Raw genomic sequence first — 20874 nt, 5'->3', positions numbered from 1 at the left:
TTCACTACCTCATTTTCTCTACCTGTATACCTTCTTTAATACCTAAGTTTTAAAACTCAAATGTATTTCTCCTTCTCTGTTAACTAACTCATGTCTCATGGTCTCCAAGTTCTGTGCCATTTATTTCAAAAGTGCTGTAAATATCTTCCCTCCTCCCAATCCTCATTACCACTCTCCTGACTCAGACTCTGTCACCTCTCTGTGGTTTCCCCAGCTCTAGTCTCTTCTCTACAGTCCAGGTTCTTCACTGTGGTCAAAATTGCTCTTCTAAAATTCAGACGTGATCATGTCATTTCTCATCCCTTCAAAACCCTGTAACAGTTGCTTATAGCTTTCACAATAGAATCCAAACTTCTGAGTGGAAAATCCCAAATCTGTCTCCAAGTTTTTTTGTCGTTGTTGTTTGGGGGGAGGGGAGTTCATTTTCTCTGACTCACCTATCCTCCAGATACACCAAGTGATTTCATAGTATCAGAATGTATCCTTCACACATGCCTTTATGTGTCTGCTTTTGAAATCTGGTTCCATTCTCTATTCTTACTGGACTCTCTCCCCCGCCTCCTCCCATAGGTTCTTTGTGAACTTGCATTACAACCACTATTCACTGTTTATCCTGGACTGTGGTTCATTGTTCATGATCTGCCCCCATCACTTGACTCTCTGATTCCTTGAGGGCACTGGACCAGATGAAGATGTACACTAAGTGTACCATTTATTCATTTTCTATTTAAAAAGGTAAGATATTATGAGATTACTCTAGCAAAAAGTGTAGAAAAGAAAACACAATGTTAGAATTAGATTCCTTTGGCTTGAGAGACTACCAAGGGGCTAGCCTGATTGACATCAGGACTCAAAAGTGAGTGAAAAACTGCCCTTTCCTATGTACAGATTTATAAAGGAAATGATCTCCAGAACTTTGTTCCTGTCAGACTAAGAACACAAAAAAGGGGACATAGGGAGGGATTTGGTGAGAGGAGATTCATGAGGGCATTTCTTTGGACAGAGATGCCATGCTGTCTGTGAGTCACATTCCTTTTAGGACAGCCATGGGGAGGTGCTGCCTTCTAACCGAGGCTTTAATAAAAAGAGTGTTCAAATACTTGGAGAGATTGAAATGTGTCCCTGATGTTGGAAGACACTGGAGTTCTATATGCTGGAGAGATCTAGTGTCTAGAGGAGAGCTCATGGTTCTGGTGCGGCTGAGTTGGAAACCACCTCTGCTCCTACAGCAGCAGGGGAGGGAATACAAAAGGGCCAGATGAGGGCCATAGAAGGGAGGCAGCTGGAGAAAGTCAGCTAAGTCAGCTTATGTCCCATCCTAGAAGATTGCCTGAATAGGAGACAAGCCTCAGCAGAAAGAAGTTGGAAGTATACCACAGGATGCTGACTGAAAGGGAGGAACATGGCTTAAAGCACATTCCCTTACTTCTCCTACTGTTTTATACCAAGAGGAAGCAGAAACAGCATCTGTGTAGGACTATCCCCTACTCTCAATGCATGCTTGTAGCCTGAGGTAAATCCATACTGGGGAAGAGTATAGATCTTACACCATCAGCTTCAGAGTTTTGACTGTTCCGTGAGCTGGACATTTTAATCTCAGAATTGAGACTCTTTTTTAGAATTGAGATTCCTTTTATAACCAGAAGAATTTTATTATCTGAGAGTGACTAACAAGTCACACGTCTGCCCAAGTCTTCAGCTTGAGGCAGGGAGATTTCTTCCACTGCATAATGTTGAAAGAAACTGTGAGAGACAAAAATAAACTCACGTTTTGATCACAATTCATAGGAGTCATGCTTGTTCAACACAATGGTTACACAGGAAAAGACAAAATATTGGTACGTTGGTGCCCATATAATGAGTGCTTCTGATTTTTCTATAGTTGAAGCAGAAAAAGGGCTGAGAAGTCCTCTTGGTATCTATCTGGGTCTTAATTTTCTGATGCCAATGAAAATCAACATATTTCTGTTAACTAATATTACATATCAAAGAGGACAATCTGAAGTGTGCATTCTATTTCCAAGGCCTGATCAGGAATTCTCCTAGTTTGTGCTATGGATTGCAGATCCTTGTTTCATAAGGAAAATTTAAGTGACATGCTATGCTTGTAATAAAAGCAATAAATTGAATTCAGGTATTGGTGTCATAACAGAGAAAGAAAAACAGCCTTTAAGAAAGCTGCACAGTGCTGGAAGCAAGGATGATCTGGTAAGTTAATACATACATTAGAAAAACTGCTTTTATTCTCTAAAAAAATACAAATTACAAAATGGCTTGTCAAGTGATGTGTGTTGCAGTACAAGTCGTTCATCCAATTTACCTAATAATTTCCAAACACACTGTTGATTTTTAGAAACTATTGGTTGACCTTTGCTTGACATTAGATGTCACTTGCTACATGATGCCTTTGTATGAACCATGACTTGGCATAGAGAATGGCATAATGTAGTTTCAAAGATTTCCTGTTTAGTTGATTGTCACTGGATAATTTTTATTTATAAAGAAAATAAGAAAAGAGAGCAAGAGAAGAAAAAGGAACAGAGAAGAACTATAAAAGCAACCAGAAAACAATGAAGAAAATGTCAATAATTATTGCCTATGAATACATACCTATCAATAATTAGCTAAATGTAAATGTTCTAAATGCTCCAATCAAAAGACATAGGGCAAAGTAGATAAAAGGCAAGACCCATCTATCTGCTGTCTGTAAGAGACTGACTTCAGATCCAAAGACACATATAGACTGAAAGTGAAAGGATGGAAAAAGATACACCATGCAAATAGAAGAAACAAAAAAGAAAAGAAGAGAAAAGAAAAAAGCCAGGGTGGCAATACTTAGACAAAATAGACTTTAAAACAAAGACTGTAACAAGAGACAAAAAGGGCATTCCATAACGATAAAGGGATCAATCCAACAGTAGGATGTAGCAATTGTAAATATCTATGAACCCAACATTGGAGCACTTTTAATGCAAATATTAATAGACATAAAGGGAGGAATTGGTAGTGATACAATAGTAATAGAGGACTTAAACACCCCACTTACATCAATAGGTAGGTCATCCAGATAAGAAATCAATAAGGAGGGGTGCCTGGATGGCTCAGTCAGTTAAGCAGCCGACTTCAGCTCAGGTCATGATCTCGTGGTCTGTGGGTTGGAGCCCCGCTTCAGGCTTTGTGCTGACAGCTCAGAGCCTAGAGCCTGGAGCCTGCTTCGGATTCTGTGTCTCCCTCTCTCTCTCTGCCTCTCCCCCACTTGCACTCTGTCTCTCTCTGTCTCTCAAAAATGAATGAACATTTAAAAAAATTTAGAAATCAAACAGTGTCTTTGAATGACATATTACATAGGATGTACTTAACATATATTTTTATAATACATTCCATCCCAAAATAAGATACAAACCCTTTTCAAGTGCACATGGAACATCCTCCAGAATAATGATGTTAGACCACAAACGAGTCTTAATAAATTTAAGAAGACAAATGATATCATGTATCTTTTCCAACCACAACTGTGTGAAACTAGAAATCAATCACAAAAACTAGAAAAACCACAAATATGTGGAAACTAAACGACATGCTACTAAATAGCCAAAGGGTCAATGAAGAAATCAAAGAGAAAATAAATACAAATTAAAAGAAAACACAAGGGCCCAAAAGCTTTGGGGTGTAGTAAAAGCAGTACTAAGATGGAAATTTATAGTGATAAAGGCTTATCTCAAGAAACAAGGAAAATCTCAATCAATCTGACTTTATACCTAAAGAAACTAGAACAAGAAGAACAAAGACCAAAGTTAGTAGAAGGAAGGAAATAATATCGAAGCAGAAATAAATAAAATAGATTCTAAAAGAATAGAAAAGATCAATAAAACCAATAAAAGTTGAATAAAAAAGAATAAAAATTGATAAATCTTTAGCAAGATTCACGAAGAAAAAAAAAGACACAAAATCAGAAATGAAAGAGAAGTAACAACTGACACTACAGAAATACAGACTATAACAGAATACCACACAAAAAAATGTATGCCAGCAAATTAAACACCCTAGAAGAAAGGGATAAATTCCTAGGAATATCTAATTTTCCAAAAATGAAATAAGAGCAATAGAAAATCTGAACAGAGCGATTAATAGTAAACAAAATTGAACTGGTAATCAAAAACTCCCAACAAACAAACAAATTCCAGGATGAAATGAACATAAATGAATTCTACCATACATTTACAAGAGTCAATCCCTATTTTCCACAAACTATTACAAAAGCAGAAGACGAATGAAAGCTTCCAAATATATCCTATGAGGCCAGCATTGCTTTGACACCAAAACCAGATAAAAGACACTACAAAAGAGGAACACTAGAGGCTAATATCTCTGATGAATATAGATGCAAAAATCCTCAACAAAATATTAGCAAACTGTTTTCAACTATACACTAAAAGGATAATTCACCGTGATCAAGTGGAATTTATTCTGAGGATGCAACAATGGTTCAAAATTTTCAAATCAATCAGTGTGATATACAACATCAACAAAATGAAGAATAAAAATCATACGATCATCTCAATAGATGGAGAAAAAGCATTTGACAAAATCAAAATCCATTCATGATAAAAGCTCTCAACAAAGTGGGTTTAGAGGGAACAAAGTTCAAAATCATAAAGGCCATATGCAAAACCCCACAGATAACATCATACTCCATGGTGAAAAACAGAGCTTTTCTTCTAAGGTCAAGGATTCAACTCTTACCATTTTTATTCAATAGAGTATTGAAAAGTCCTAGCCACAGCAGACAAAAAAAAAAAAGCATCCAAATTGGTAAGGACGAAGTTAAACTGTTGCTATTTGCAGATGATATGATATTATACATAGAAAACCTCAAAGACTCCACCAAAAAGCTATTAGAATAATAAGTGAATTCAGCAAAGTTGCAGGAGCCAAAATTAATACACAGAAATCAGTTGCATTTCTATACACTAATAACAAAGTAGCAGAAAATGAAATTAAGAAAACATTCCATTTACAATTGCACCAAAAACAATAAGATAACTAGGAATAAACCTAATCAAAAAGATGAAAGACCTGTATTCTGAAAACTGTAAAACACTGATGAAAAAATTGAAGATGACACAAACAAATGGAAAGGTATTCCATTCTCATGGATAGGGAGAATTAATGTTAAAATGTCCATACTACACAACGCAATTTACAGATTCAATGCAATCCCTATTAAAATACCAGCAGCATTTTTCACAGAACTAGAATAATCCTACTATTGGTAGGAACCCACAAAAGACTCTAAATAGCCAAAGCATTCTTGAGAAAAGAAGATCAAAGCTGGAGATAACACAATTCAAAATTTCAAGATATACTGTAGAGTTGTAGTAAAACAGTATGGTACTGGCACAAAAAGAGAGACACAGATCAATGGAATGGAATAGAGAGCTCAAAAATAAACCCATGCTTATATGGTCAATTAATCTATGACAAAAAAATGCAAGAATATACAATGGGGAAAAGGCAGTGTCTTTAACAAATCGTGCTGGGAAAACTATAGACAGCTACATGCAAAAGAGTGATATTAGACTACTTTCTTACGCCTACACAAAAGTAAACTGACAATGGAATAGAACCTAAATGTGAGATCTGAAACCATAAAATTCCTAGAAGAAAACACAGGCAGTAAGTTGTTTGAAGTTGGCTATCACAACATTTTTCTGAATATGCCTCCTAAGGCAAGGGGAACAAAAGCAAAGTTAAACGTCTGAGACTACACCAAAATAAAAGCCTCTTGCACAGAGAAGGAAACCATCAACAAAACAAAAAGGCAGTCTACTGAATGGAAGAATATATTTGCAAATTGTATATCCAATAAGGGGTTAATGCTCCAATATATAAAGAACTTTTACAATTCAATGCCAAAAAAATAAATAACCCAGTGAAAAATGGGCATTTTTCCAAAGAAGACATCGAGATGGCCAACAGACACATGAAAACGTGCTCAACATCACTCATCATCAGGAAAATACAAATTAAAACCACAATGAGATACTACTTTACACCTGTCAGAATGACTAGATTCAAAAAGAAAAGAATGAATAAGTGTTGTGAGTAAGTGAGGATGTAGAGAGAAAGGAACCCTCACGTACTGCTGGTAGGAATGCAATTTGGTGATGCCACTATGAAAAACAGTATAGGGATTTTTTCAAAAAAATGAAAAATAGAAATACCACTACTGTGTATTTACCCCCCAAAACCGAAAACACTAACTCAAAAAGAAATATGCTCATCTATGCACATTGTAGCATTATTTACAATGGCAAAGATATGGAAGCAATCCAAGTGTTCACAGTCCATTGATAGATGAATGGATAAAGAAGCAGCAGCACACACACACAATGGAATATTATTCAGCCACAAAAAAGGATGAGATCTTTCCATTTGCAACAACATGGACGGAACAAGAGGGCATTAAGTAAAAGAAGTCAGACAGGGAGAAACAAATCCCATACGATTTCACTTATATCTGGAATCTATAAAACAAATGAATAAACAGAAAGCAGAAACAGACCCATAAGTATAGAGAACAAATTGATGGTTGCCAGAGGGTGGGGAGATGGGCAAAATGAGTGAAGGGAAGTGAGAGATACAGGCTTTCGGTTATGGAACAAGTCATGGGGATAAAAGGTACAGCATAGAGTGTATAATCAATGGTAGTGTAATAGTGTTATATGGTAACAAATGATAGCTATACTTGTGGTGAGTACAGCACAATGTACAGACTTCTCAAATCAGTATGTTGTATGCCTAAAACTAATGTAACATTGTACATAAACTATAATTCAATTTAAAAAAAAGAAAAAATTGTGGTTTACATAATGACATTGTTTATGAGATGTAATCCTCCTTCCTTATTTGCTGAATTAACAGCAAATACATGACCATTTTTCTAGCTCCTATAATGCTCAGAGTTTTACATAATGTATATTTGGCATCTTTGTTATTGACTGTCATGAAAATTGCTGATTAGAATATTTAAAGAGATCAAAGCTAATCTATTAGACCAGATGAGACATCTTGGGCTGCTTGGGTTCAAATTCTGGCTCTGCCCATTAAGTTTTAAACAACCTTCCTACGCTCAGTTTTCTGATCTGTGAGATGGGGACGCTGATGATTACCAGTACTCATAGGAGTTGACATGTTTGTAAGGGAGCCTTCAAGACAGTCACTAAATATTTATAAAATCAATATCTATGCCAACTCCAATTGGGCTTTTCATGGGTTTTAGGCAAAGGTGAATTTCAACAGGAACCATAAAACGGCTTCTTTTCCTTAGGCATCGTTAACTGCACATTGCCCCATGGGGCCTATCTATTGCCCATAATCTTCTTCTATTGTTGGCTTCAGAAAACCCATTACCTCCTCAGTGCCTTTTGCTCTTCTCTATACCCTGTTAAGAGTTAAAGTCCTATGGTGACTATAGTTCCTACAAGCAACCATATGAGGGAAGTTCTGGGTGGAATGAAGACTGGTAGCAGATGACCATAGTGTGGTTACTGATCACCTGCTCTTTGACAATGCCAGAAGAGGCACTGTCTCCCCTGTGGGCTTCCAGTCTTCCTCTGACTTGGAGGAGAGGGGCAATGCAGGGACAAGGGTAGGCAAGTATTGGCTGTGGCTGGCTGGCAGGCTGCTAGATGCCAGCATAGACCATCTGGGCTTCCTGGAACACGGTAATGCACAGGCCAGTCCTCCAGAGCCCGCTGAGGGGATCATAGCCACTGGTGATCCCTAAAAGGCAGGACTTTTGTGGGGACTGGGACAGATCTTGGAGGCTCTCGGTTGTATAAGGCACTGATTGACCTTACAGGTGTTAGAACTGGATGAGATCTGTGGAGGCTGGAGGAATAGACCTGGGGGACCAAAGAGGGGCATTGGTAAGGAGAAGCTTGGGCAGCAATATTCTCATTATTTATTCAAGTGAATAAGGGGTCTGTTGGCTGAAGATCAGCCCCGGGTTTAAGAACATGTCACTTGCTTCCCCAGGTTAGAACATCTTTCCAACCATGTCTTTTTTCTACTTCCAAAAGTTATAGACAAGTACTCTATAAGTTCAGGCCTACTAAGTAAGAGGATAGCTTTTGTCATTTCTCACTTGATAATGAGATTTTTATCTATCATAGGGTGGGGAAACAAGCAAACAAACTCCACTATATTTTTCTTTTTCCTTTATATTAATGATAAATACAGGTGGGAAAAGAATTTTAAATGTGTTTATCATGGGTATGAAAATTACCAATTGTTACTGTTAAATAAATGTACTACTTAAAGATTTCTTTTCTTCTTTGTTGAGATAGGGCAAAAGTTGATTAAATATTGGTTCCCCAGGCTCCCAGTGGATTCTGATCTGACCTATTCAACCTGACCCTTCCCACTCCCACTTTAGGATTAGGGGTTTATTCTTTTGGGTTTTTGCTTCACAGGATGAGGAAATACTTAGGAGGGAGAGAAAAATAAGTGGGTCTAAACCTGAGGTTACAAACTAAGTCTGTAGGGTCTAGCACCTACGGTAATGAGTGAATGTGAATAAGTGGTCTGAGAGTACTAACTGGCTAGGGTTGGCATTATGGCCAAGTGCAAGGAACAAACCCATATCATCATCCACAAACCAGCTCCAGCCAATTGATATCATGAATGGAGGCCCAATGTTGCCAATTTTTTTAACTTTTGAAAGATCCAAATCTAAGAGTGTGGGTCTGGGGGGTGGCGTGTGAACTTCCTTGGGCTTGAAAACACTGTGCAGGCCAAACAAAGCACATCTGGAGGCCACAGGTCTATTACCTCAACCAGGCCCGAGGCAGGAGATTTTAATGGAATTTGAAGGATTAGAAGTGGGAACAGCTGTGGTATATTTGTGATAAAAGGCAGGAGAGAAAAAAAATAAGGCTTTTTGGAGCGTGTCTGTGATGTTTCTTTGATACACTCAAGAAAACCTAGTAAAGGACAGTGGTTTGAAACAATTTTAGGTTGCTGGACTGTGTACTTTTGACAGGGACAACATCCTATCCCTGAATTACTTCAGTCAATGTTCTAGAAGTACCATATCATAAAAGAGGAACAGTTTTTCTCTATATAAGCTAGAGGGTTATTTTGTAACCCTACATTATATGTGAGTTACTTATCTCTTCTCAAGACAAGTAAAATCTTTGCCTTGTTAATAAAAAAGAAAATTAAGACTTTATTGTGATTAGTGCTACCAAATAAATGTCTAAATCCTGTGTAAAGACTTACTTGAAGGACAACAAGGATACTAATAAAAAAAAAAAAACACCATTAAAGAGAAAGTCCAGTGATGTTGGCTCTATTGGACAAGATCTGCATTATTAGTAAAGAAAGATGGAATGGAAGGTGATAACTCCATTGGTAGATGTAGGTTTCAGCCAAGCTAGAATGGCAAGTCTGGAAAACTTCTAATACGACACTTCTTCCACCAGTCACAAGTTTCTACCATTGTGATAGAATTATCTAGACTCTTTGATATTAGACTTGGTGATATTATCTCATGTAGTCTTAGGAGTAATTCTTACCTGTTAGGGGGCTGCAGGGGAGCTCTTTCCCCTTGGACTAGAAGAGGTGAATGCTTCTCATCTTTAACATGCAGACTGGTTCACCTAGGGAAATGCTGGAAATTGGCATGGGGGTGGAGCCTGTGAATTTGCATGTCTAACCAGGTCCCAGGTGATGCCTGAGCACAATTTGAGTAGCAAGAAGCTAAAGGATTGAATAAAGATAGTGAAAAGGGCATATGGACCCACAGGAAGTCCACATTAGGACCTGCACATTAGGACCTAGCAGTAGAACCTGACTTTACTTAGGACAGAACATTTAATTAGAAGGGAACATTTCCTCTTCACGATTAGTTTATGTAGTCCAGATAAGACCACTTCTTCCTTTGCTCTCCTCCTACCCAACCACCTGGGATAGAGTTAATCATGTGACCCAACCATGGGCAATCAGCAGAAGTAAGCAGGTGACCCAAAGTTAAATGATTTTCAGACCCGGGACCTTGGCTAATGCTAGTGGGAAGGAGGCTTTCTTTAGTGGGTTGTAAAACCTGGAGCTTCCAGTGACCATCGTGAAAGGTCAATAAAGCCAACACAGAAGAAGCAGAGCTAAGATTTAGAAAAAGAAAGATTCCTAATGACATCTTTTGAATGCCTGGATCCATCCATGCCTGAGGCTTGAATTGTTGGTCACTTAAGTCAATTTGATCTGTGCTTCTGTCACTTAAAACAGATAGCATCCTGCTAAATACAGTAGTAGATGAAGCCTGGTACACAGTAGGAATTAGGGAGATAATTGTAGCCTTCTCAGCATAATTTTTCCTTGATTGAACTGAGCACTGTGTGTGCATGTGTGTATGTTTTTTTCCAGAGAAGAAACAATCTGAAACTATAAGTTAGGTGACAAGCAATTTTATTTTGCAAAACAATCACTATACAGCAACAAATACATTTGCAAATTTTGATTGAAAAACATGAACTAACTACAACCAGCCATTGAAGAAATGCCTTTCTATGGTAACAGGCTCTAGAATTATCAGAAGAAAGAAACCCCCCCAGAGATTTGTAGCGGCATGTTGGAACCTTGGAATCCCAGCATACAGAGTATACTTTGTGTTGATTTTTTTTTTCTTTTTGCTAAAGTTGAAGTAGATTTTCATGATTGACATTTTCTAAGTTTAAAAATAAGCTATTTCCTGCAGAGGGACTTGGCCTCAACCTACACACCCAGGCTAAAAATCCTAGGTGTAAAAACACAAACATCAGTGTTGATTTTAGCACATCAATCTTGGAAGGAATGCCTAAAGTTTGTCTTTCCAAGTCATGAATGTATTTTTGTTTTTTGAGTACTTAGACCATGAATAGTTTATTTTCCTCATTTTTGTGGCATGAAAAATAGGAGAAAAAGTGTCATTGTAGCAATGTCACAATCAACCACATTGAGATGATTTCTTTAACAATATCGACATGATGTTATATTTTGATGATTCTATTTTCTGCTGTATTACTATATGAATGTGTGGAGAAGACCTGCTACCATCAGCAGATTCTTCCATTTAACAGAGTTCTCTCTTCAGCCTTCTTTAGCCAAACCTAGTTGGTGTTACACAGGTGTCTTGCTTGTGGGTGGGATTTCAGCCTATCACCCTGCTGGAACTCAGCAGGAGAATCCAGAGAGAGTTGGTTCCTAAATGAACATGGCCTTTGAAACTCATCAGGAACTTGGATCTTCCCTGTGTCATTATGAAGTACCCAATTATTGGTTGCAGGTGACCCAAGAGAGTGAGTTCATTGGAGAAGCTGGCCTTTTAACTCTTCACAGCTCTGGATTACTTATGTATCCTTAAACAGGTTCTCAAAGGCTAAAGCCAGAGAGAAACTGGCATTAGTAGATCTAGAATTGGAACTATGAAGCTTTAATTTCTAGATCAGCGTATGGGTATCCCCACAAGAGTGGTGTTCAAAAAGCTTAATTTGTGTCGTTAATCTTGAGAGTGAAGGCAAGATAGGTTCCACCCCCTCTTCCCATAAGAAGACATTTAGCCTGTGTGTTTCCCTCTTCCATTGGTACAAATTATCAGTTTCTTTTTGTTAACATTGTAAAGAATCACATTTCCATACAAAGGAAGGGCATTTATTCATTATAATTTTGCTGTGATTTGAAATAAACATTTGTTTTAATGCCAAATCTAAGTTAAATTTAGTGCTTTATATAATCTTTATTTGGGGCAAGTATTTGTAGGAAATGGAATTTTAATATGTAAAGCATAATTACTTATTCTTAAGTTTTACAAAAAATTTAAACCAGGTTGATAAAAAAATGCTTATTTTGTGGGTTAAGAGTCCTAACCAACTGTTAACTTCTTTCTAGAGAACTTTAATCACTAACACTATCAAACATGTAAGAAAGTACCATAAGTCTCCATATAACTATTCTTTCTTCCATTATTTTCTGGTGCATTTCAAGGGAAGCTGATGAATAAAATGCTCAGGTTGGTCAAATCCACATCACAGCACTTACTAGACAGAAAATAGATATATCCACGGTCATACTGAGCAGTTTCTAATTTTTTGACTGTCGTATAAAATAACTGATTTATATTTTCAGACATGTTTGCCTATGTAAAGCCTCCTTGTTGAGAATGAATGATATGATTTTGCTCCTAGAGTTTTTTTGATGGGAGTCACATTGGTTGCAATATCCAGTGGTCACAAAATGGCAGTACCTGTGTCTCTCTGTCTTTGTATCCCTTGGCTGTGTTCTTAGATACTACTATACTTCCTCATTGCTACATCCATGCTCATCATTTCCTCCTTTATGTTCAGGAATTGGCTTACAGAGATCAAACACCTATCAGACCATTTGCCTTTGACTGTTCATATCCAACCTACCAGCCCCGAGCAAGAAAAAACAGAGATAAAATACATAAGAGCATCCACCCAGACTGGTAACTCATTGCATATTCAGGCCATTGACTATAAATTGCTTATTCACAAGTCTAAAATGAATGATTTGTGAGAGGAATTAATTCATTTGTGATTTCTAGATTCAATATTAAGCCAGACCAACATTACCTTTTGATAAGTAATAGTCATATAGTGTTCCTTTACAGAGGGCAATGTTGGGAGTCCTGAAAAAACTGATTTAGATATCTGTATCTCAAATGTTTTGTAGCTATACCTTCTCAAAATACTGTATTTGTCCTTTCTGATCAAGGGATCTTTACTTCGGGTAAGAAAGCCAAATGTTTTCTATCAGGTAATTTAATTAGCAGTAACTTTTTGGAGGAGTGGGGCAACATGTCCCAAACTCCCTCTGTGAGTTTCAACTTTAGCAAATGGAAAAAAAAAAAAAAAAGAAAGAAAGAAATCCTAAGAAGTCTGTTTTGTGAATGATTACAGGAATAAAACCCAAACTATTCCATAATTCAAAATGAGATAAATCCATAATCTTAAACCAATAATCTGTAAACCCTTTCAATGTATAACTGGACCCACCCCCACAAACTCCATGTTGGTAAAAGCAAAGAAAAAAAATTTTTCCTAGCATCACGGGAGAGACTTGTATCTGGCACTAAAACAGGGTTACAGCTCTGAGTTGTTACAGGAAGCAACTTCATGCTAAAACTTTTTGTTCTTTTTTAATGTATTTTTTTTTTTTTTTGAGTAGGGAAAGAACCCTGCTAACATCTACTTTCACATACCTAAAATTGCAACACCGAAGGGTGCAGGAGACACAGATACTGTGAATAAGGAAGTATAATATTCAAGTATATGAGGAAGTATCACAAATGGCCACAGAGAAATATATATATATTTATATCTATAATACTGTATCAAACAGATGGAAAGGGAGTGTGAAACTGGTAGTGTGGACACAAATCTAGCTGATCAACTGACATTCTAATCAGACACGAGCCCATCCTAATGAAAGTGCTTCATTCCTAAGAGATGCACTTTTATACCACTTCCTCAACCACAGATCAAATGCTTCGTAACTATTTTTAATTAGTTAAATAATTTATTGGATTGACTTATACTCTGATATAATTATCCAGGTCCCAAATGTTAATAACTTAACTGAATCTTTCTTCCCATTTATACAAAATAACACTTAAAAAAAAAAAAAAAACAACTTATTTCTTACATGCTCTTTCCTTCCTGCAATCAGACTCCTTGATTTAATTTAACCTGTAATAAGTTAAAATGGGCAGCTTTTATCGTTTCACCCAGCAACAGAATAGTGAAATGAGCAGCTTGGAGTTCAACAAGGCCTTTCAGAATGTATGGATAGCCTTCAGGCACATGAAAGGTAAAAATGCAAGTTTTAAAATAATAATACTCCATGCAAAACAGAGCAGAGCAAAAATAATTGTCCAACTGTACTCATGTAAAGCCAGTGTCTTCCTGTTGCAAATGGAAATCAAGTCAATTTCTGCATATACTATTCATTGTTTTTTTTATAAAATTGTAACAATTACTACAGTTTGGGAATGAGATTATTTATTTTATGGTTTGGAAAGAATGAATATAACACCTGCTCAGAGCCCACGCCTGCCAAGAGCTCATGCCTAAATATTATTACTTCAACGCTAAATGAGAAATATTCACAAGCCCTGCTTAGCGAGTGCAGCAGTGACATCCTCGGCCAAAGTGGCAAGCTGAGGGGATTCGAGCAGGTTGATGCTTCCAGAGGAGGAGACATTGCTGAGTCGTCGGGGGGACGCCACGCTGGATCTGCCTGGGGACTGTGTGATGATCTCAGCTCCGTGGTCCACACGGGCCTTAGCATGCTCTCTGAAGTTCAGCTTTTGACTGTCAATCTGTTCAAGACAAACATCAGTCCTTGTTAACTCAAGCATCTTAAATGGCCCCTAGACTTCCCATCGTGTCTCAGAGCTGATATCAATGTCACTTCTGTTCAGCTCTGCCATCTCTACTTCCTCTATGCCCAGGTCTTCCATCTGGGACCCATTTTGATAAGGAGTATTTCAGAAGGATTAAAACAAAACAAAATAAGACAGGCTCGGCTCGCGACCTTGTTTCTTACCTTGACATTACCACCTCCAGGTACATGGTGAGCATTGTCGAGTGAGCCAACTTTAGCTTGGGCCTTTTCTTTGAAATCCAGTTTTACACTCTCAATCTTCACACGCCCACCACCTGTGAGAGGACAAAGCTTTTAAATGCCTTGCTACCATGACATCTTCTATTTGTGGTGACTATTTCCCTAAAATGATTTCAGTAGATAGATCATCACAAAGCACAAACTTCATTTACTATTCTTTTGACCACGGATGCGATGGGGATTTTTTTAGAATTCCAGTCCATACCATTATTCCCATACCACCCAAGGTAATGACATCTTTATTTTGTACCATTATATGGCCTGCTCTACATATTAATATCTTTTTCCTCTAAGCCAAAGTGAAGGCTGATTTCTAGATAAGTTTCCAATGCACTTATCTATTTTGAAACTTATCCCCTCTGCTCTTTACTTTTCAACTAATAAATTCTTCTTAATAATCTACCTATGTCTAACCTAAAATATACGAGGGGCATTTCCTTATCTATACAACAAAAACTCTAAAAATAACACAATGAAAATATCTCCTTTCACCCTTTCTAAAACATGGAACATCCAATCTCTTATCCTTAAGGGTGCAAATTAAATTGAAATGAAGATCTTCTTTAATGTTCTTCATGGTAATAGGTCACTTTTCCAAAAAACTATAGGTTAGGAATGGTGCACATACGGGTCATATATTCATTTGTAAAATTTCAACACTGAGAGCTTGACTGATGAAATTCGAGCTGGAAACTAAGTGGTTTATAACTAGAGAGTTTTGAGAGTGTCCTGTTATCATTAGCAGATGGAGTAATAGGAGGAGAACATGAAGAGATCCCATTCTTACACAGATGCCATAGGACCAATCTTACACTCATTTTGATCTGATAATGGGGATACAGTTTGGACCATGCCATTTCCCTAAATGCTAGTCTTAAATTTGAGGATCTACTGATAGATGAGAGTGCCAACATGCCACCTTTTAGAGTGATGCCCCTATCTCTGCATGCCTTTTCCATCTTGCAAATGCAAGGAGTTCAAGCCCAGTTGTATCCATTGTCCTTTAGTCTGAATTAGACTCCTTTACCTCTCCACCTAAGATTTGCTTTCACTTTGATTAGCAATTTGGTTTTGGCTGTGTGCATTTCTTTGAAAGGCCAGTGGTAAAAGACATGATCCTCTACTATTATTGCATCTGTCTTAGGATTTTGACTTGGGAGAAACATGGAAAAGGTTTTTCAATTTTGGACTCTTGATGCTTATTTATCTCTCAAGGTCAGCAAAGAAAGGTCTGTTAAGTCTTCCCAGACTTAGACCTTGCAGTATTTTTCTCATATGATACCTGGACATTTACAATGACACCCAACTACCTGGGAAAGTGCCCCTTGAAATTAAATGGTGTGATTAGATTACATTTTGAAGATATATCCATTCGTTCTTCTGAAGGTGTAGGATGTGCATGATGTTATTTAGCTCATGCTTACAGGAGACATGTAGTTGTCCCTCCCTCAAAATATGTATTATTGCAATCAATTTTATTCTTCCAACATTTCACCTGGCCATGTGGGTCTCACTTGTTAGTTGTGATGGGATTAGTGTGATTTATAAAACATACTTATCTTGATTAGAGCATAGAGGATGTTAAATTCTCTAGATGAGATCCACTTTCTTGGGACCTTTCTATTATTTTTTGGTAGCCTTTAATAGAAGTGGCCTTTTCAAGCTCTCTTTTATGATTCTATGTTGTGTCAACATAACTGTGTTAAATTTTTTGTTGAATTCTATTTTACGACAGAAAAAAAAATGTAAGGTTGACCCCAAATATATTCAGGAAAGGAAGCTCGAGAAGTCTGTTTTTGTGAAAATCCTACTAGAAACTTTTATATAACTATTAGAGAAGCCCATTTGAATTCATGGATCTATCCCCTTGGTCCTGAAGAATCCTGGCACCCACCAGGAGCCGTGATTGTGAAGGACTATAATCTTTATCAGGCCTCATACATCCTAAGGTTGAGCTTCCAGGTATTGAGTTGTTGCCTTTATTTTCTCTGTACATATTCCACATTCCAAAGTAACTTTGTGAAAAGCTTGCTGTTGTCAAGGATCATAGTGTTAACACTTCTTTATGAATTTAGTCATCTGCTGCAGTTCTTAGAAAAGTAAGATCCAGATTTAGAAATAGGTAGGAGTCTATGACAATAGTCTTTTATGACCAATAAATCTTACATAGACTATTTCCTTAACTGTGTAACATTTTTCTGTGCATCAAGAGTCTGGTTGAATTTGGCTAATGGAATACTTACTGTCTAAAATAAAGAATTCAAAATTTTATTTTGCATTCTGGAAGAAAATAGGTGGTATGGCCAAATACTTGTCATGTTGACACAGCAGTAGAGTCAACTAAGTGTTTGTAAGCTTGAGGTACAGACAGAATTGTGACGATATGCAGTATGACACCATGTCCCTGCTGCCTCAGGAATGAAAGAGAAGCTAATTCCAGGGTAACAGTTCTGAAATTAGTATTGGACATTATTGGGGATAATCTACAAAAAGACATGACCACTGATTGACCTGAGAGCTGGACCCGGGCACTTAGAGACTTCTCGTTCCCTACCTTGTCCTGGGAATGTGGGTTCTGCTTGCCTTTCCTGCTTCCAGAGGCTGCTCGAAGGACATAGCTCTGTGATAACGATGTGGTGTTGAGAGCTACACTGTAAACATGACTAAACCCAGTTAAGGCCTCTTTATAAGCTTCTAAGATTTGGCAAGTAGGTGTTGGGATCCACCTTGCTGCTGCCCAAGACAAACCTCATATGTAAATTCCCTTTCCTTATTAAAATTGCCACTGCCAACCTGGAGTGGCCTGCCTCTTTCTTCAGTTTCTTCCTGCCTTCTGAGTACAGGGGCCAATTTCAGATTATACCAGGGAAGCTCCCAAGAGGGTCGTGAACCAACAGAGATTCCATATATGTATTTTCTAACTCCTTGATTTACTTTATGAACACACCTTCTCAAAGTGAAGCCTGACCCCTAGACATGTTTCCAATGCATTTATTCATTTTGAAACTTATCCTATCTACATTTGGTTTTCAACTAATTTTCAATTAGTACATTGCTAATAATCTTCTCTTGGTCACAAATCTTATTGGACTCAATTGTTGTTGTCGACAATTGTTGTTGTCGTTGTTCTTTTTCTTTTTAAATGGGCTTCATGCTCAGCGTGGAGCCCAATGCAGGGCTTGAACTCATGACCCTGTGATCAAGATCTGAGCTGAGATCAAGAGTCGGTGCTTAACCAACTGAGCTACCCAGGTGCCCTGGGGCTCACAGTTCTTATCCCTCGTTTCTGATAACATTTGAGATAATGAATGGTAATAACCTATTACTTGGTTTAATTAAGTTATCAGGCATACTAACATCGTGTCCTTCTATAATTCAATGGTATATACTGTGTCAAAACATTCTTAAGAAAATTATAAATTTGACAGTTGTCCACTATTTACATAGGCATGCAGGTAGAATTTAACAAAAATATGTGATAATGATACTCAGAATAAAAAATGACTCATAATATGTTAGATTTACATTTTAAAGATGAAATAATTCCCAGCAAGTATGAATATAAGTTCTACTTTAGACCACTAGTCCCATAGGATATTCTAGAAAAACGAGAGGCCAATGGTTAAATGAATTGGGATGAGCACTGCATCAAGCAATGGATCCATTAAGCACTGCATTCTGCTGAGGGTTCGTAATGCTTGTTGACCTACTATAGGATCTGAGAAATTCAGCAGATAAACACATTTCATCAGCTTTGCTTAAGCACAAACCCTATTTCACATAATGTAGAAAAAACGTTTTCATGAAAAATCTTTGGAAATGCTAATTTCAGCTCATGTAATTATGTATGAATACATGGCCCAAGGTATTTTATGGACTATATATTTTAAAAGAACTCCAGTGTGCAGGTTGAGAACGTAGAGATAAATGCATTTTATATATCTTTTGATTTTGAACTTGTCCTATGATATGTGGCCTCTTTGTGATATTGAAGTTTATCTGTCCCAATGAAGATGGTTTGAAGTTTCTAGCTTAAGTTTCTATTAATAAAAGCATGAATTTTCAGGATTTTGAGACATTTTTCCAAGTAGGTATTTCATAACAAAAATTTTGCTTGTCAATTTCTTAAACACAATTTAATATTTCTCTAACTACTAAGAAGAATTTATTTACCTGGCCTGTGGCGGATGTTCTTCAGAGAGCCACATTTGGAGGTCACATGGCTTAGGTCTATCTTCTTGGTAACAATCTGTACCTGTATGAGCCACATAAAATATGCTTAAAATGGTTGGGACATAGACGAGCTCCAAAGCTCATATGCAAAACCCGCAAACATATCCAAGCTCACAACACCCAACAACACAGAAACCCAAACTGAAGTACATACACACACACAGGAAAACATAACCTCCCAATATCCTCCCACGTTTGGTTGGAGAGAAGGACTGAAGTGAAAGAAAATCCTAGGATAGAAGATTTTATTAGTAGAAAACAGATCATGCCACAAGAGGATAGCAACACCTGGATTAATAGGGCAAGCTTCCACTCAGAGAATGAAACCACACGGTGTTAAACCTTCCCATAAGCAAAAAGCGAAGTGAAGAGATGAATGATTTTTTTTAAAAGTGATTTTTACATAAAAGTGACCACCATTGCTCATAGATATAAGAAGACCACCACTGCTTTAAGATACAAGAAGAAAGCTGTAACCATGCTTTTCTAAAATACTATTGTCATGTCTTGGCTGATGGAATTTTTCTCATACACCAAATTATAAGATGGTATTAACATTTTTTCTTGTATTTTATTGAAATTATTTCCTCTCCCCGTGTTAGAAACAGTGCTTTTCCAAATGTGGGCTGTTGTCCATTTGCATTAGATGTACATGGGATTACTGAATTGGACACTGTGGAAATGAGGCCATGGAATCTGCATATTTGAACACGTGATTCTTCTCTAGAGGAAAGTTTAAGACTATTGTTTTGGAGGTTGGAAGCTCCCCTAATTTCTTTAAGATGGTTAGTTATCTCATTTATCCTTTGCCACTTAGCTGTTTGGACCAGCAGGCCCTGCAGTAGAGGATAGGGGTCACCCTTTGATACCCTCCAGTTATTTCCCAGGACCGAGACTGTTTCTGTGAAAGTATCGCATGGTTTGCACTTACAGTCAGGACACAGGGAGGAGGGCAACGTGTCAATGTAAATACTGATCCTGAGGCTTAGCCCAGCACCCTTAAAGGAGCCCAGCAAACCTTGTTATGGACTTCCTATGACAGTGACATTTTCATGCTCAGTGGGACTAGTTCAAGCAAGAGGTGACAGTTCCTGGTAGAAGGCAGTTGTTTGTCCTCTTTCACTGCTTGACTCCATCTCTGCCCAGCTGAGGAGCAAGGAGCCAAGAGTTATTAAACAGGTGAGAAATCTGGACTTTACACTGTAAATTACTTAAGTCACAGATGGCCAGGTTCTGAAGTTTTAGGTGACAGGATCTGTAGAACAGACAGTCAGCCTGGCTCACCTCTTTTATTATTCTTATTTTGTGAAGAATCATGCTGACTATACCTTGGGTTTGCCTCTGCCTCAACTACATTTTAGAAACATGGATTCATCTTTCCCTTCCTCTCAAAGGACATTATTTCCACTCAATTCAAGGCACAGAAAACATAATCCCGTCAAGACAAAATTTATATTGGGACTTGGAATGACACATGAACTGTGTTTCATTAGTTTTGCATTATTGCAAATGATATCCTAACTCTCATGAATAGCGATGGACAAAAGACTGTCATAATACACTTTAGGTACTTTCAAGTGTATCAGCCTTTGCTTCAAGAGTAATTTAAATGGAACTATAAATGTGTGTGTGCCCAGCTGACTTCTGTTGGGGAGTAGAGACAGCATGAGGAAATACCTTGAAGCCAAAGGCCAGCAAACAAAATTGGCAAGTGAGGTGGGTTTGCCATCCCCCTGAAAACCACTGTGCAGTCCATTAAGGTTTTATTCCTCAATTCAAAGAAAGAAATTTGTTGATGACCTTACAGGGAAGGATGGGAAGTCCACCAGCAAAAATGCAAGGGTGACCAGCTCCCTGACCAGGGCACACGTGGAGCAGCAACAAGAAGGGGGGGTGTGTATTGTGAGGAAGGCAGGAAAAGAGACAGTGTGCTGGCTGTGCAGATGGCTCCAAACA

General features: G+C 37.7%; 1 protein-coding gene across 26 annotated transcripts in view; it reads right to left on the bottom strand.

Annotated features, from left to right (window-relative positions):
- Positions 1-10453: 10453 nt before the first annotated feature.
- Positions 10454-20874, bottom strand: part of MAP2 (microtubule associated protein 2) — a 141275-nt gene continuing 130854 nt past the window's right edge. For all 26 annotated transcript variants that reach the window (XM_086719490.1, XM_086719493.1, XM_086719500.1 and 23 more), the window contains 3 exons: positions 18859-18940; positions 14608-14720; positions 10454-14380 (listed from right to left, as the gene is read on the bottom strand). In XM_086719490.1, coding sequence (XP_086575616.1) covers positions 14165-14380; positions 14608-14720; positions 18859-18940 — 411 coding nt within the window. In that variant the 3' untranslated portion in view covers positions 10454-14164. The remainder of the gene's footprint in view (positions 14381-14607; positions 14721-18858; positions 18941-20874) is intronic.

This window comes from Puma concolor, chromosome C1, assembly GCF_028749965.1.
Source record: "Puma concolor isolate L17-30 chromosome C1, mPumCon1.1.hap2, whole genome shotgun sequence".
Lineage (NCBI taxonomy): Eukaryota > Metazoa > Chordata > Mammalia > Carnivora > Felidae > Puma > Puma concolor.
Note: the sequence above shows the minus strand (reverse complement) of the source record. Positions and strands in the feature narration are given on the sequence as shown.